An 18,475-nucleotide genomic window follows, 5' to 3' on the forward strand; every position below is an offset into this window, starting at 1 on the left:
CTCCTTCCTGTCCATCTCCAGGGCTGGCTGGTCACAGCACAATACTGGGGTAAACAACCTTTGGGCTCGAATCTTCTTACATGATGTCTTTTGTATTTCTTGCAATCAAAAGGAAAGTATTCTTCAAGGGATTTCCTCATCAGGAATGCCCAGTAGTAGTGTTTCTCTATGAGGTGTAGTACAGAGAAAATTTGAAATATTTCTTCTTTAGTTTTGTACTATGCAGTTTTTGATTATCTGAATTTAGCTGTTTTGTGGTGTTTGTATGCTGATCTTTTAGTAACTCTGTGGAGTTACTGGATATAAAACTTTGATCATTAAACCCAGTGTAAGACATTGTGCTGCAGAAAAATACCCCAGTGTTAAACCCAAGAAACTCCTAAGAGACAAGAAAAATAAGCTCTTTTTGTCACTGTTTAATTAACCAAGGCAGATCAAAGTGCTGGCAGGGAGATGGTTTAGGCAGAGGTTAAACTGCAGTTCTGTGGTGTCCTGTCAGGACACTCCAAGTGGTGGTTCCCTCACATTGATAATCAGTGTCTAAATAGGCCTTTGGTATCTTTCCTGTGTTTCCATGGATGCTCTTAGGCTCATCTCTGCTTACACTAGAGTCATAATCTACATATCTGAGAGCATTTTTGACATAGAATAGCTTAAAGCGTGTTTCTCATTAAGTGCAAATGAAATATTCGGAAGGTATTTATTTAGCTGATCCATCTCTGTGACAGGATGACAATATTGCCTTATCCTGATAGATGGAATAGTGAGGCAGGGTTGCAAAAGAGTTGGTGATGGGGGCACACAACCCTCTTCTGGTGGTTTTTTGAGTTGAATTTTCATTGCTTCTGTACAACCTGGATCATTTGTGAATGCTTATTTTTGGATTCAGTGTCTAAATAAGTGAAAGAGTTCCTTCAAAATGGGCAGGTACAATGGTTAGAGCTGTCTGACTCTGCTCTCACTGTTTTATCTCCTTCTGATTAAACTCTCTTTCTCTGATGGTTTAAGTGTGCACAAGTGTTGTGCCTCATGCCCCTTGCACCTCCCTCAGCTCCCCTTTGTTGCTGAGGAGGTAATTAAACTTTTGGGCCCTAAAATAAATGTTGAAAAAGACCCTTCAGGTGATGAGTTGTTAAGCCCTACTCTCTGTGCTTTGCCCTCTACTTTGTGTTCTCCAGCTGGGGAGCCTTGCAAGGCCAGAAGCTCTTTTGGCTGCTTTTTTCTTCTTTAGGGCCTTTCCTAGGTAAGCTAGAGCCATCTCTTACACCTTTTTTATCTCAAAGTACTGTATTTTTTTTTTTTTTTGAAATCCAGCTGAGACCTCCCTTTTCCTAAACTTTTCCTGCAAATTGTAGAACTGTTAGTTGTGTTTGAGGATTCTCTTCACCCTGAGCCTTCCTCTCCCCATTCCGAAAGTCTATAAATAACCACTGGGGCCAAGTTAGGTCCTTAAATACATGAGACATGCATTGAGTGTTTGTAACTTTGACTGGCAGGGCTGTCTGTGCTCTGTGGCACAGCAGTAATGACCAGTACCAAAAAGGACTGCACGGTTTTATATTCATTAATCCAGTTGTGGTCTGGCTCTAACTCTGGATAAATGCATAGAGAAGAGGCAGTTTCTGTCAGGAGAGGGAACAGTTAACTGTAGGAGCTGCAGGAAAAAGTCCTTGCAGAATATTTGGCTGAACTCAGAACAAAAATTAAAAGTACAGTGTGAATTGCTTAGAACTCTCATTTTGTCACCATGCTGAGGTTGTAAAGACCTTCATTAGTGTTTCATTAACTCCTAAACATCTAAGGATAGTTATTTTACAGATGATCACTGTGGCAATGTTGGATGAAATGAGTTTTATAATGTTTCACAATGAGGAGTATCTCCTGGCAGACTAAAGAAATAAAAGCAGAGCAGGAACCATTGTCTAGCTGAAATTATTGTTCTTCTAAGCTCTGAGTGGTACATGCTAAAAAAATTATTACCCACTGAATGAGAAATCTTTTATTCTATTCTTTTGAAGCAAAATAATAACCTGACACTTCCTTTAATCCAGTGATTTTTTTGAAAAGCATTAAAAAAATAAATTCACAATTTCCTATATGGATATGAAGTCAGTTCCCTGGAATGAATGTTCAGCACAAAAACCTAATAGGTGAGAAGAAAGACATTTATTGCAAAGCAGTTGGCATAAATTTTACTTCTAATGAGGATAAAATACATGTAAATGAATAGTTACAGTAATTGTTGTAGTTAGGATTTGTTAATGACAAAGGTCTCATAATTATATAACCGATGTTGGGTTTATTAAGATTTGTAGTCTGAACTCTTAATTCCATTTTATTCTTTTAGAAATGTAATTTGCTAGGGGAGGAGCATTTTCAGGAAGCTGACTTGCTACATACTCTTAACTATAGATGTTTCCAATTTTCTTCTTGGCAAAGCTGGAAGGCTTCATGTGAGAAGCTGTAAATGACCAAAATTGCTGTAATGTGGGGATCTAATATTTGAAGGCATTCCTGAGTGGACATACTGGATCTGACAGTTTCTGACTTTAAATTGTAATAGATTTTCTCCCTCTCATGTTTTAAGAAGTTCTGGTTACAAATAAAAATGCTTTGTCTCTTTTTCAAGTTAATGCAATTTAGTAGTAGATTTTAAAGGCTATTTCTTCTTATGTGCTGTTGCACATCCTCTCTGCTTCTAGAATTGAATAAAAGCAGCTCTTTTGCTGTGCTTTGGCTCTTTTTGCCTTCAAGACGAGTCCTTTAACCACTGCAGTCACAACAGTCACAGCATCCTTAGGCTGGTTTTAATTACAGCAGAATCTGCCAGCATCTCTGAAGCATGGAGAAGAGTTTTACATCCCATCAGCTGTAGGTGGGGTTGAAATTTACAGTGATCCAATGTGGCTCTAAGGGTTTCCAGGGTTTTTCCCCTGCATTGTGCTGCAGTGCTGAAATAGGTTCAGTGCTGCAGCACTTTTGTCTACAGGTTTTCTGTTTAGACTAAGGCTGAACCCGTGGAATCACTTTGTTCTGTGGTCCCCAGCGAGGGTAAAAATGCACACAAAGTCCTGGTATTCTACCCAGTTCTGTTCTCCTGCAGGTATAACCACCCAGAAATGTATATGTTATATATATATGCTAAATATATATGCTATAACTACCCCTAAATACTTAGGTGAGCACAGTAAATTCCTGTGGTTTATAGCCTGAAACACACCTGATGGTGTCAGCAGCTCATGGACAGTTTCTCAGAGTTTTGCATGTACTGTAAGAATCTAGAAGTGATTAATAAACCCTTTTTTATAATGCTGGATTTAGGTAACTTGATTTTGCATTATAAATCTAGGAGTGCCTTGCCTAATCTAATTTTGTTTCCTTGTCTATGGAGCAAATCAAGGCAATGTATTTCTGAACACTTTCAGAGATGGTTCTTACAGAATGTACATTCATGTTTTAGTTTTTCCTTTGTCTTTCTTAGAACTTCAGAGGAAAACTCGGGGCAATCCTCTTTCCTCCTCTTTCCCCATATAATTAAGGTTGAGAATTCAGGTGCTCTAACCCCATGAGATTTTAAAAGTTTCTTTGGGACTATTAGTTAATGACGATGAACCTGTGCCATTTTCTGCTCTTTGCTAAATATAGAGGCAGGACTGGGTCATGGTGTCCTCGGCTGTCACAGGTACCACAGGAACTTTCTTAACCAAGTTGAGCTTTGTCTTATCTGCAGGGATTTTTGCCTTCACTATTCCAGCTGAGGGTGCTGCTCCTGAACTTTGTGGCTTTGAATTTCCAGCCTGCATATGTGTCAGTGGCTAGTTTGGAGCCATTTGACCTTGTGTCTGTGTGGTTTGTCCTTACACCTGAAGAGTTACTTTTCTCTTCTTGATATTCCTGTGTGAATATATAGACCAGTGATGATCCTGTCCTTTTTTCAGACTGGTTTTGTGAGTCTGAACACACTGGAATCCACTCTTGCATGCTCTCAGGTGTAACTATTTGCTGTACACAGTCCTGCTCATCTGTGCCCTAAGGAGACACTCCCATGATAAAGATGCCCAGGACCCTGTATCTGATATCTCCAGCACTCGATTCTATTTGTCCACTGGAAAAAAAAATGGATAGTCCTTAGATTTAGTGCAGATTTTATTCAGGATTGCACATTATGTTCATTCAGGATTTCATATTATGTTCCATGCTGCTTTAAGTAATTGAAACTACTTCACTGCAGTCATGCAAATAAAATAATTTCAGTGTGGCTTGTAATTAACCTGTACTGGGAACTAACTACTTTGGCCTTTTTCTGTTCTCCCTTTTTCTGTTCTCCCTTTTTAAAAATCAATTATATACATATTTTCAAATACTGTCCTGCTTGATGTTGATTAATATATTCTGTGCATGGTCCATCAGTGGATTTTTATTGTGGTTTCAGTATTGCTTTTTTTATTTAGTTTGGAGACACTTCATCTTTTTCTTTCATTCACATATTTGTCTCCCAAAATTTTGAAAGTCTAATCTCCTGCCCACCCCAGTAATTAAAGATTGGAAGAAAGATTTTTCTGGCAAATACTGCATATGGAGTGAAGTAGGAAAATGTGCTGAAGATGTCCTGTAAAGGATAGGTGTTCTGGAGGAGGGGTTGGCAGTTGCATGTGTGTACATACGCCTCCACCTGTCTTGCTGTCTTGTACGTAATAACCATCCATTATCCCCACTATCTATTTTAGTTTTTTGGCGTTTTCTTGTTTTTTGTTTGTTGTTTTTTCTTTTTTTGGACAGCAATATAATTATTTGTATTTTTTGTTTCTCTCCCCACATGTTTAAAACAGCTTGATTATAACAGCCAGTTATCACTCAGTAGAGCTTTGGGGAGGGGATGCAATCACTCCATGGAGTAGCAATCTGCTCCCCTGTCACCAGGCACAGGACTGTGTTCTGTTCTTATCTTTAGCAATACAAAAGGTGCAGCATCCTTTGCTTTTTTAATACAGTAAGAGCTTTGAAGAGTTTCACAAAATGAGATGTCACCTCTGCTGTGCCTCCTTTTCTTGGGGAGAGGCCAACTGCAGTGCTATTGCTGATGCTGATGTCATTTGTCTCCTTGAATAAGACTTTGTGGCATCTTCCTCTTCCCATTTCTGTCCTTCTCCTGCCACTTTTCATTGTGTAATTGGGATCCAAGGCTTGTGAACTCATAGTTTCCTTTGTCAGAGAGAGGGTGAATTACAGTCACAGGTACATTCTTGTTTCTGTGTATTGGTTTAAGGAAGGCATCAGCTGTTAGTTCCTGAGGGATTGGCTCTAGACCCCATAGGAAACCTGTGGGCACCTTGTGGCTTCAGATCAGTGACTGTAGCATGTACTGTCACCACATGTCTGTGAAAGTGCTTGAGTGTGGCTTTGATGTGCTCTTCCTCAGTGCATTGGCCCTGCACTTCTTCATAGCAGAGGCAGAGCCAGTGTGGCAGGCACATTCTTCTCTCTCTCAGGACTTTTTCATAGAGGAGCGCAGAGGAAAGAAAGAGAAAACAATTTCTATTTTTGTTCCCTGTTTTCTCATGTGGAATGTGTTTGGAGAATTGTTTACCCGGGGTGAGTTCTTGATTGGATTCAGGTGAGGATTGTTTGAGCCTGATGGCCAATCCAACCCACCTGGGGCTGGACTGTGACGAGAGGGTCATGAGCTATGATTTAGATATGGTAGTTAGAAAAAGTAGGTTTGTAGTTTTAGTATCTTCCTTTATATAGTATATTAACGACTTTTAGCATAGTTATAATAAAGAAATCATTCAGCCTTCTGAACTGGAGTCAGACATCATCGTTTCTTCCTACTGGGTTCACGTACATTTACAATAAGCCAAGGTCTGCTCTTGGGCCCTGGCCTGTGCTTGTGGGGCAGATTGGTTGCTGGAATGTGCTTGACAATGCCCCAAGATAGCCTGTGGGCTCAGGCCAAGTGACAGCACCAGGTCTGTACGCCACAGAACAACCTAGAACTACAGTTCTGGTGTTGTGTTAAGCACAAGCAAAAGTGACATCCTCATTCACAACTCTTCTCTCTCCTTTCTTCTGTGCCTCTTAGGGTGTTTCAAAGATGACCGTATTGTGTTCTGGACTTGGATGTTTTCAACGTATTTCATGGAGAAGTGGGCCCCCCGGCAGGATGACATGCTCTTCTACGTCCGTCGGAAACTCTCCTATGTCACTGGGGAGAGTACAGAGGGTAAAAAGGTGAGTAATGATGTATTTTAACTTGGGATGCTTCAGGTAGTGTGAGATCTGAAGAATTGCAAACCAAGGATAAGGAATTCCCAGTTCTGCTCTGTCGGAATCTGAGGTATTGATGATTCCAAGGTTGTAGAAAGTCTCTGTCTTTCAGCCCCGCTGCCAAAGAAGAAGCCATAATTCGTCTGTGCTGGTTTCAAGGTTGTTTATTCTGTTTATCTCTAACATGTTCTGCTGCCCTGCCGCAGCTCTGTCCTGCAGGGCAGCGTACAGGGCTCTGCCCTCAGTGGGATGTTACAAACATTATATACCAGAAACTGCCTGTGCTATATTTACAATAATGTGCCAATATCTGTCACCGACGTTGAACAGTGTGTCCCCAGCCTAAACCAACAGAAAAATGCCAACACCACAGTGAAACATGGAGGGCATGAAGAAGGAGAAAAAGGACAAGACACACCCAATTCCTCCATCTTGTCCCCTTTGGACTCCTAATCTAGAATCCTAAAATTTTACTTTTGCACCCATGCCACACTTGATTATTACTTATATCAAACACTCAGAGCTTGTAATTCATCCTGTAAGATTGAAAACTCTTTTCCATGGACAGAGATCACAGACAGTGTCTCTGGGGGCTCTGTACAGAGGGGTTCCTGACCCCTGCCAGGGTCCCAGACCTTCCAGGGTAGCCAGAGGGATGCCCTGGATTCCCACAGCTCACCACAAGATGTTATGCAAAATTGATCCATAAGGAAATACCACGATTAAGGTTGTGAATGCCAGGTGACCCTGCCTTGGCAGGGGTGTTGGACTGGGTGATCTCCACAGGTCTCTTCCAATCCTAACAATTCTGTGATTCTATAACAGCAGCAGTGTATATGAGGTGTGCTATTATAGACTTGAGAAAATCAGAAAGCTTGCCTGCCTTTTTGGAAAGCTGATTTTTTTTCTGCCTTTCAGTGATGATACTTTATAAAGTCAAAGCACAAGTCTGTAGCAAGAGAGAAGAAAAGGAGAAAAGAAATGGTCACACTGGTATTTCATGAAGAAAACTGGCTGAGATTACCAGAGTATCAGGAATGAGCATCTGTTGGGTGTACTCAGTAGCAGAATACAAGCAGCCTCCTGAAGCTGGGACACAGTAATGACAAACAGCAGAGAAACTACTGTATCTCATAGTCTACATTTAAGACAATGTGCCCCTCATAAAGAACTGTTGTTCTGTTCCTTGCAAACACAGCCAGGTATCCTAGTGCTTCTGTTTTCCCATGAGAGATCTGAGAAACTTCTTAGCATTCCATGGCAGTTTTTTGTCTTAGGTGGGGGAAAGAGAAGCAAGAGATAGAATGGTTTAATTGGGAATTATGGTTGGTGGCTGTAGGAAGTTAAATGGAGGAGGAAAAGACCGAGGTTGATTTCCTGACGCATGGAAGTAATTGGCACTGTTGTTGAATCACAGGTATTTGTGCATGGTGTCTGTGAAAGTGTTTGTAAGCAGCTATACAAGAGTTCTCTGGGCTCATATGTGGTGGTGTAAAGACCCACAGTTGTCAGCTCCCTTGAGAAAAAAAATCCGGAAGGTTTTCCCATACTTTTGATGAAGATACAGAAAGTTGACAGAATTATCATCTTTCTTCTCTCTGGCACTCCAGCTTCCATCATGACAACCCCTAAGGAGAAGATGGAAAAATATGGTTCTTTCTCTATCAGTTGAGTGGTTCAGCCTTCAGCTAGTGTATTTGGAGCTTTATGACTTGTGGGGGAAACTTGCATCCTGATTGTTGTTTCAGTGACTATAAAAGCATCCCTGTTGCACATCAAATGATATTATGGCTTTATTCAGTCTGGTGAAAGCATGGGTTGTTTAACCTCTTGTCCTTCTCAACAAGGAAAGTGGATCTCGGAGGCAGCCTAGTTGCTTAAATCCTTTCACAGACTGCTGATCAATCTGTTTAACTGATTCATTAGCTTAAAGTGTCTGAACCCCTTGTGAATAGGTGACAGTGACACAAACCCTTGTATTTGTTCTCAGAGCATTATTTAAGCTTATTAAAAGAACCATAAATGATTTTTATTTGTGAGGAGGTTGTGTAAGTGGTGGTTACCACAAAATCAGCATTTGTGAATCGTGTGTGGTAACAGCTGGGATGGGGAGTGGGCCTTTATAGCACGCACAGCATTTTGTAACTCTCCTGTGGCTGGCTGGATTTTGCATGGCTTCTGAGAATTGAACCTTTCCTGTGACTTTGAAGTACTTCAATTGCTTTGTGAAACTTCATAGTTGGTGATTCATTGGTACTTGTTCAGCTGTCCTCCTGTTTGATTTCAGTTGACTGCTTTGTAGTTCCAGCTCCTCTTTTATCTGATTTTTTGAGCCTGCCCAGTGCAGTGAGACACCAAACAACTACTCCTACACATCAAATTATGACTACATGGATTTTTAATTTACTTCGTAGTTTTGAACATTCTTCTATTAATAAATGATGCCAAAATGCCAAACCCATATTGTTAAAGGGGAGGGAGATGGAGACTGGTATCTGTAGGAGCTGGATGGAAGTGCAAGCCTCCCTGCCACCCACCAAGCTGTGCTCTCGTTTAGGTTTCCAGGGGTAGACTGAAAAGGCAAATGAAGGGGAGAGTTCAGAGTTTTCTGGAGACATTTAGGACTAGAACTGGAACTGTGCTGTTGGCTCCTGCTTTATGCCAGCCTGAGCCAAATGGTCTGGTGATGATTCCTTCATGGACCACATTGAGGATGACTTTGTAGTCTGGGTGTACATTGAAGCAAGTTCGTTGTAGTTCTTCCACAAACACTACTACATATGTGCTCTGTGCTTAGCTGACTGCTGCAGGTTTTGGCTGAAGAATGCTGGCAGAGGTGGCTCAATGCCATGTCAGCTCAGAACATTAGTTTATGTTCATGAAAATAAGATCTGTGCAGCTTTGAGGATAGCAATCATCACACTGATGACAACGACAGAAGGGGTTGAGTGGGGAGATGCTGTTTGTCTGAATGCTGACAGTGGTGGTGTGTGTTTGTGTCATTTCCGTGCCCTGTGTGGCAGAATGTACCAGTGGGAAACAAGTGTCAATGGATCCAGTGGTTCTCGGGCGTTGGTCTGAGTTCTGGACAGCCTGAACTGTCTGATTAAAAGTAGCTCCTGCTTGTGGGTTTGGGTTTTTCTGTGCTTACTGGAGCTGGAAGAGTGTTTGCAATAACGTTTGATTTTAAATTGAAGTGTAATAGAGGATAAGCAGAGAAAAACCCTATGGGATCAAGATTCGACGTTCTGCTCAGTTTTGAGACTGAATGAGGAGGGCTTTGGATGCAGCTTAGTCACGACAGCCTGAAGTAATAAACTGTACCATTTGTATGTCCATTTGGTGCTGGTGCTAAACTTCTCTACCATCATAAATTTTATTTTTAAAGGCCTTTTAAATTATCTTCTTTGCACTCTGCCTGGTCTAAGTGACTTTCCATTTGCTTCTCCTTTCCTTCCCACCAGTTTCTGAACTGAGCATAAATGGGTGAAACAGCAATTAAGCTCCTAATATGTGAATGCCAGGGCAGAACTTCCATATTGAATTCTGGGCTATATCTACTATATATCTACACAGACTCTTGGATCCTAGAGAAGTACATTTAATTCTGTCTTTTCTTGGCACGTCACAGTAACACTCTTGCAGTTTTTCTTGACAAGTTTTGAAGATACATCTTCTCTTGGTGTTTTTACGCAAAACCACAGACCCCCTTGTATCAAGGCAATGTGTAGTGTAGCTTTTCTAAAGGTTAAGGAATTTATCACAGTTTTGTAAAGTGGAATCCCTTTGACTCGTTGTTCTTTATTCAGTCCAGACTCAGAAACAGCTTTGCTGCTGCCTCTCGTGCCAGCTGATGTGACCTACTAGAAAATGTAAGCCCTGATCCTCACTTCTAAAGGGTCTTGGTCATTGCAGGTTTGAAAGGTTAACATGGTTGGACTTAGGATTATGATTTTAAACTGCTGTTAGGTCAAGATTGATTATTTCTGATCTTTCTGTAGAGAGCAGCTTTACTTTCTCCTGGGAATCCAAAAGGTGCAAGTATGCAGTGTTACACAACTGGGAAAGAAAGATAAATCTTGAGTGATAGACCAGCAAGTTGTATTCTGCCTTTCATTGTGCCTTGTCACTTGAAAAGGTGCCATATCTATAGAGCAAAGCAATCAAAAAGATAAGTGTAAGATATCCTGGACATATGTTCCGAGCTTGCCTGGGTATTGGAGTAGTTCCTATTTTCTTCAGCATCCTATGAACGTGGAGGAGTAGAGTTGCTGCCAAATGCACAGGATAGTCATTAGGCCTGTGAAGTCTCCAAAAAGCTTAAGCTATTGATGTTGAGACTGCAGCTTCAGAGGCAGAAGTAAACAGAGCCATGGTTTACATGTTATGTACATCTGGACCTGTGACTCAACAAATACTGCTTGTGGTGTGACCATCCAGTTTCCCAACCTAAACTATTTCAGGCACATGACCTGCACAGAAAATCACAGAATTTTCCTAACTGAATCCATAAGTCACTGTCACTGTCTGGCTGCCTGGAAGATTGAACAACCTGAACTCAACATATAATAAAAATACAGGTTTTAAGAATCTTTCATTGCTGGCTCTGTTCCAGTGTTAGGGTTTTTTCCAGCACTGCAAACCAAGAGGATGTCTCCAGAAGAACTCTCTGCTGTACTACATGACAGTCCCATGTCACCACCCAAATGCTGAAGAGAAAGCAAATGGCCAAAATTTAATTTATTACCAATGAAAAATAAAACTAAATCTTAAAAACACCTTCTCCCCACCTCTCCCTTCTTCCTGGCCTTCTTTCCTGGTTTTCTCTACCTATTCACCCCTCCGGCAACACAGGGTCATGAGGAGTGAAGGTTATGGTAAGTTCCTCACACATTGCCTCCATCTCTTTGTCCTCAGTGTGAGGGCTCATCACGCTCTTTCCCTGATCTAGAGTGGGTCCCTCCCATGGGAGAGTCCTTCAGGAACTGCTCCAGTGTGGGTCCCTTCCACAGGGTCAGTCCTTCAGACACAGGCTGTGGGTGCCCACAGGGTCACAAGTCCTGCCAGCAAACCTGCTCCAGCCTGGGATCTTCTCTCTCTGATACTGCCTGGAACCTGATCCACTGTGGATTCTCCACAGCCTCTCTCAGGCATCTACCTGCCCCTTCTTAAACCTGTTATTCCTGAGGTGCTGCCACTCCCATGGGCAGGCTCAGCCTTGGTCAGAAGTGCATCCATCCTGGAGCTGCCTGGCATTGGCACTGCTGCACATAAGGGAAAGTTGTGGCAGCTGCTCAGGAACTGCCTCTGTAGCTCCCTTGCTACCAAAACCTGGCCATGCGAGCCCCGTACAAAGAAGTTTGCAAAATACCCTCTGTGGAGCACACAGGACCATCCCCAAGGGATGCATGATGTAACTCTTGGGTGTGGTCCTGTACGAGGTCAAGAGTTGGACTGGATGATCTTTGTGGCTATTTTCTAATTTGGCATATTCTGTGATTTAATGATTGGATTTTGTCTTCCCAGAGACTCCCATGCCAATGGAAAATAAGCAATAGCTATGGTCTGGACTGTGTTGAGCATTAGTGTAGTGACATTCTTGAGGGGTTCTGAGGGATTTTGTTAAGAGAAACACGGATGTGCGTGCATCCCTGATTTTATTAATTTCAGTTTTGCTGAAACATACCTGCTGCAAGAAATAAATTAAGCTCCTGTCCAAAACTGAGATGCTCCCACACAGAGAGATTTTGCCTTTCTTCCCTGTTTGCCTACACATCCCGTGTTTCCCCAGTACATTTCCACACAAAGCCTTGCATCATCAGCAAATTCTGATCCTGACAGAAAACTAGGAAGCTACATGATGTACAGCTTCTGATTCCAGTTTTATGTTTGGAAATAGGTACCTTTAAGTAATAGTTTTCAAAGAGATGTGGTATTCTCTTAGCAGGTTGAAGTTGAAGTTTACCGGAGAGATTCTAAGAAGCTTCCTGGCCTGGGAGACCCTGACATTGACTGGGAAGAGAGTGTCTACTTGAACCTCATCCTGCAGAAGGTAACAGTGATGCTTGTCTAATTTTCACTATTTATGCAATTTAGCCTTTCAGAATCTAGATGAACCTAAACTGAGATGTTTCTTATTTTCAATGGAGTCCTAATAGCTTTCTACAAAAAACTTTAATTGTATGCAGTGAAGCTAGGCTGAGTTTTATGCTCTGTTACAAAGTTTTGCAAACGAAGGCTTCATCCAGTTTAACTTTTTTGAGAATGAATGAGATGTAGATAAGCAGCATTTCTATTAGAGTTCACTGGTACAGCTAAGAGAGAAGAGTGTAAATGCAGTGTCATAAATCATGCTGAGGGGTTGCGGCTCTTCACAAATGAACTTTGATAAAATATTTGGGGGTAGGAAAATGAAGCTAGAACTAGTTAGTTCTTTAACTGACTTACAGGTTGTTTGGTATTGTGTGTGTTACATTATGGCTTAGGAAAGCTGACTATTACTGTAATTATTTGAGATCCCTTTAAGGTTTTGCTCATTATGATCTCAGAATGGGAAGCTGTTGGCTCAGGCACACATCCTGGAAAATAAATTGTTTTCATTCTCTCTCCTTCCTCCCAGAAGTCTCTTTGCAGAGCTTCTCTGCAGAGAGCAGTTTTTGCCTTTATTTGATGCTCAATAAAACCAGGATACGTTTGCCACAGTCAGAATTCAGAGATGTTATTACACCTGAGTACTGCTGTCCAGAGCTACTGCACTTGCTCCTTAAAGTTTTTTCAGGTTGTTTGGAAGGTTGTGCTAGTGTTTTCTGAACTCTCTAACATGTCACTGGTATTCATTAGTGTCTCTTTTTCCTGTTCAAAGGGAGGAAATATTTTCTATCCTAAAGTGTGCTGAGGGGTTTGTGGGGATGGGTGTATGTGTCTGTGTGCTGCTTATTCCCCCAGCTGAAATTAAGCTCCTGTTAAACAATAGTGGCAGGACTTTCCTTACCCATTGGTTGTGCATTTCAACAAGCATCTGTACAAGAGATTTCGGTGTCGCTGAGTTAATGTAATGAACAAACCCAGGTTGCAACCAATTGGTTCCAAACCTCTTGGTTCCAACCAACTCCTTTCCCCCAGTAATGAACGAAATGCTAATAGGTTTAGGTGAAAAACAGAACATTTTATTATGAAAATCATAAAAAATTGTAGGTTGTCCAGTATATTAAAGAGAGTAAAGAAAATGGCAGCACCAAAATACCTTACTTTTTAGACAGGTAGCTAAACAAATGAGACAGAATGTGTTCTGTTTCATACATATGAATGTTTTGTTTTCTGGACTCTAAATGTTAATTTTTCTGTCTGGTGTCCTGTTCCAGCTGGATTATGTGGTGACCTGTGCTGTGTGCACACGCTCTGATGGAGGAGATATTCATATTCACAAAAAGAAATCTCAGGTGGGCTTCCCCTTTTATTTCTTTGGATTAGAGGTTGGTATCCAGTATTACCTAATCCTAAAAACTGCTCCAAAACTGGGGCAGTGGTTCTCAGGCTGTGGTCTGACAGATTCATCCTCCTGAAGCATCTCAAGTCTTTATATTGTGGCATTTTTTGCCAGTTATCTAGATTTGAGATCTAAATGTCCTTTATAGACCCTCTCAATGAATTGTGGAGACCCCTGCATGCTTCAAGGTGTATATCTTTGCCTGCTGGATTTAGGGGAGAGAGGGGAAGGTGCCAGGGGGAGGAGGGAATGTGATGCCCTACTGTTCCCCAGCCTGAGACTAAACCTGAAATTGTATGAGATCTGGAATATGAGGAGCCTTCAGGGTAAGTTTCTAATGTAGAACTGCTAAATGGCAGATAATTTACTGATTACCAATTTGGTTTTTTATTATTTTACAAGATTTTTAGTCTCTTGAACTGCCCATTCCTTCCATAGGCTTTTATCTTTTGTGTGCAGTTAATCCAGGGTTTACCATAGTGGAAGAGACTGAATAACAAGCATACAGGGGGTAGGAACAAAAACCTGAGGCTTCCCCACTACATTTCAATTTGCAATGTAGATCTTGAAACAACTTCTGCTAGCTAGCAGAAATTCTTCTTTTAAAAGGCTCCTGTTGGATTTAAATGGCTGTTTCCATTCCCTTAGTTCATGCAGCTGCTTGCTTAAGTGGTGTTACTTAAATAAACCAGTGCTCTTTAGTTTTTCTTTAAGTTTAACCACTTTAAAAGAACTTTAGTTTTGCCTACAAACAGAAATAGCAATGCTGATGATTATCTCTGTGATTTACATTGATTACACATAATTTTTTCTTTAGGGGCCGTTGAGATGCCACTTTGCACTGCTGATTTAAGCCTGTTATTTCTCACTGGTTTTTTCCTCTGTTGGCTGGTCCAAATTGCACCACAAGTTAACTTCTGCAAATGTTTTTGAGAAAAATCTGTAAATATTATTTGCAGATTTGAAAACTAGGAAGGAGAAGATGAGGGATATGCATGTGAGCAGTATTTCAAATGAAGAGGAAGTTTTTTGTTCCTTCTTTCTAGCTCCTACTGTGGGACTGCTTATAAATTGTTGTCTTCCCTTTTCCACATGAAACTTGCCAGTACATACCAGAAACATTTCAACATCATGGTGTTGATCTACAGAGAGACAAAGGCAATTCCATATGCTGTGAAAGCATGTTTGCAGTTGGGCATTTCATTGTCACATCCACTATTGAGGCTGTTGGTTTTGAACAAAGCAAATCCAGCTGGTTTGGATCTGCATTTCTGCTATGATGGTTCTTGCTTTAGAAAATGTGTCTTCAGCCCATATGCAGCCAGATGTTGATGGCCTAAGATTTACTGTTCTGCTCAAGACCTATGACAGATCTATTCTGCTCACACAAGTGAGTGCCTGTGGCATGAAGCCAGTATGAAAAAGGCTGACTTTATTTTGCAAACTGCTGGCTTGACAATAAGATCTCCACAAACTGTATTTTCCTCAGATGTGCCTGACTGGATATGAATTTGGGAGGGTGTTTTGTTGTTCACTGGCTGGTGTGAGAGCGAGGATGCCTGGAAAAGGTCCTTGTTTCAGGCATTGGTGCAGGTAGCATTTTTGAGGAGTCTGATTGCTTTCTAATGATGTTTCTGGTCTTAAACCTTCTCATTAATATCTAATATCCTATCCTTAATTATGTTTTGTGTTAAATGGTTTGTAGCAAGAATGTCAGAGCTTGACAGCCTGGCCAGATCCATAGCTTTTGGCTTGCTCACAGTGTGCTAAGATTTGACAGGTTTCTTTAATCCAAGACTTTGTAAACAAATGTGGAAGCAAAGAAATCTGCTTGGTGTTAATTCCTTCTCCCTTCTTACCTACTCACTTATCTTTTTGGAATTATAAAATCTTTTTGGAATGATCAAATCTAATGCCTTTAGCTGTTTAAACAAAGTCACAAGCAAAGTCACCAAAGGAGTTCAGGAACTGCCTTGTGAGGGAGAAATGTGCAGGAGGAAGCACAGTAATAGGGAAAGAAACAGAAGTACAAGATGCAGATGAGAAGCCAAGTGCTTGTCCTCCTGTGAGCCATTGTCTTGGTTTTGTCACCAAAACTGTGGGAAAAGCAAAAACTCTTCAAAAACCTTTTTAGTGTTAGATAATCAAAGCACTACTTTACTTTGGCCAGGATGTGCAACAGAAATCATTTCACCCACACATTGCCTGGATTGTGCAGAGAAAATCACACGTAATTTTTACTAGATTTTTCACATACTTATACAGTCAAAACAATAGAAATTAATTGGTTCAATGTTCATTGGTCACACATTACACAGTTCTTAGTATTTGGTTCCCTATTGGTTATCAATCTCTTCCCCTTAGATGCTAATTAGGTTCTCATTCTTCATTCTCTTATCTCTCTTTTCCCATATCAGGTGTCTCCTGCCGGGGTGATATTTGGAGTTGATGTTCATTAATGGTTGTTGTCTTTTGTGTGTTTTCCCAGTCTGTTGAGATGTTGAGCTCATCAGGCCTTGAGTGATGAAACAGGCCCCTGAAAAGAAACTTCAATTCCCTTCCCCTGCCCCCACCCCACCCAGGGCAAAGGTGAACTAAACCCCTGACTAAAGTGATATAAAAAAATTTAAACTTGGTATCATTTCCAATATAGTGAGACCGTCTAAAAAGAGGTGAGCACTCTGAAATGAGTAAACTCCCCTTGGTTCCTACCAATTCCTTTCCCCCAATAAGGAATTAAATACTAATAGGTTTAAGTGAAAAAATAACATTTTATTATGAAACAGACACCAGCAGTCAGGGGGAAAAAGTAAATAACTACTAGATACCAAACTGCTATAACTCAAAACCCCATAGGAACAAAGAGAGACCCAAAATGCCAGGCACATGCAGGAGGCAGCCATGTGGCCAAGGGACAAAAGGAAGGTGGCGTCACACTGTTCCCTGCCAAAGTCTAAAAAACACCAATCACTTGTTTTAAAATTTAAAATGTTTAATAGTAATAAAGTAGTTATAAAAATAGTAATAAAAATTAGAGCAATAAGAATTTGGACAATCAGAGTTAGGACAATAAAGGACAATAAAAAGCAAAGAATTATGGACATCTGGATGCTTTCCTCAAGAAAGCATGGCTCACTTCTAAAGGATTAAAAGCAATAATCTGTTGCATATTCATATATCTCATACATGATGCAGACATTCTTTTCAAACAAAGGCTGTCTTCTCAGCTTCTGCCCTCCCCACACCGCTTCATCCTGTAAATCAATTTCTTGGCTACCAGAAGTCTGGAAGAAGTTGAACAGTCCCGATAAGAAGGTCGTAATTCTTCTCATGGAATTTTTTGTGTCAGTATGTGAAGGATTTCTTGGTTTTCTTGTCCATTTCTTGAGCTAGTTTGAAAAAGTATCTTGCATCGCATAGTTTCTATTTTGATATTATGCTATAGCTTAAAAACTATATTTACCACACTACTTAAAAGAGATTAATACAGCATAACTTTCTGACTTAATATTTGTGAAAAGCCAATCATAATATGCATCTGTAACAAGATGGTGCCTCCCAGGTGCCATGTCCCACAGGTGACCGTGTGACCCCAGGAACAAAGTGACAAGCTGGTGGTGCTAAAAAAGGGAGCACACTCCCAGAAAGAAAGTGATTTCAGCTCTTATTATAAGGCCTAAAGCATGGAGAGCCCGTGGGTGTTGAGCAGGAGCATTCCTGATGAGCGAGGATGCTGCAGAGCTCGTGCAGGATCTCCTTCCTTTCCTGGGCAGGGATGTTCCTGATGTTCCAGGTGGAGCAGCACAGTCTCACCGACTCGGATGCCCCCTTTTTATGCTGTTTTCTGCCCCTCTGGATTTGTTTCTGTTGGGATCCTTCATTTGCATGAAGGTTTAAGGTGCTTGATTGGCCCAGTGCAGTTCTGTCCAGGCTGGCTCGTTTTTAACTGAGGGGTTGGTGCACTTTGCTTTGGTGTGATACAGCACGTTGAGTAACATATTTCTTCTAACTACCCTTTTAATCCCTTTTACAATATAATAACCAAACTAACAGTATGTGCTTAACAATTATTAACTATTTTGCAGCAGTTTTCAACCTATTTTTGTCAGTGACCGCCAGGGAGGCCTTGCAGGGCCTGTGGCTGCTACAGGCACTGGCACAGGATGGCCTGGCCTCCTGAACTCATTCCCTTTTTTTGTCACTGCGGGCAGAGTTCTCAAAGTTTGCTTCAAATAGATTCTAGTTGCAAAATGTGATTTCTACAAGTAGCTACAGTTGCAAAACTAAAGCTGCCACAAAAGAGAGAGATTCTCCAGTCTTCTCTCCTAGCTTGGAGTGGGGGGCTGCTACAGGTGGGCACCTGTGGAATTTGCCCCCAGACAGCCCATATTGCTAACTGCAGTCTCCCCTAGACAAGGAAAAAAAAAAAAAAAAAAATGAAGACAGAACAAAAAAAAAACAGGAAGGAAAGTCTTTGCCTGAACAAAGCCAAGTAGCCTGTGAAGTGAATACTACACAGCCAAGAGCCCAGAACCTGCCTTGGCACTGATCTCAAAAATTTCCGTGATAGCATCCCACACACACACAAGGTCTGCAGGGTCCTAAAGCTACAGTAACAAGTTTTACAGTACAAGTTTTGGGTGCAGATAGGTGTGAAATAGAATAACATTATGGATCACCCCAGCCACACTACCCTTACTGAGGGAGGTTGATCTTAGTGTG

The 18,475-nt window shown here is 41.2% G+C and overlaps 1 protein-coding gene across 3 annotated transcripts in view; it reads left to right on the forward strand.

Moving 5' to 3' along the window:
• Positions 1-18,475, forward strand: part of KIAA0930 (KIAA0930 ortholog) — a 62,872-nt gene that overhangs the window by 32,333 nt on the left and 12,064 nt on the right. For 2 of the 3 annotated variants that reach the window (XM_030263387.4, XM_030263384.4), the window contains exons 2-4: positions 6,083-6,231; positions 12,212-12,319; positions 13,629-13,706. In XM_030263387.4, the coding sequence (XP_030119247.1) occupies positions 6,121-6,231; positions 12,212-12,319; positions 13,629-13,706 (297 nt within the window). In that variant the 5' untranslated portion in view covers positions 6,083-6,120. The remainder of the gene's footprint in view (positions 1-6,082; positions 6,232-12,211; positions 12,320-13,628; positions 13,707-18,475) is intronic. The other variant, XM_030263385.4, reaches the window with a different exon arrangement.

The sequence above is a fragment of the Taeniopygia guttata genome, chromosome 1A (genome assembly GCF_048771995.1).
Source record: "Taeniopygia guttata chromosome 1A, bTaeGut7.mat, whole genome shotgun sequence".
NCBI classification, from domain to species: domain Eukaryota; kingdom Metazoa; phylum Chordata; class Aves; order Passeriformes; family Estrildidae; genus Taeniopygia; species Taeniopygia guttata.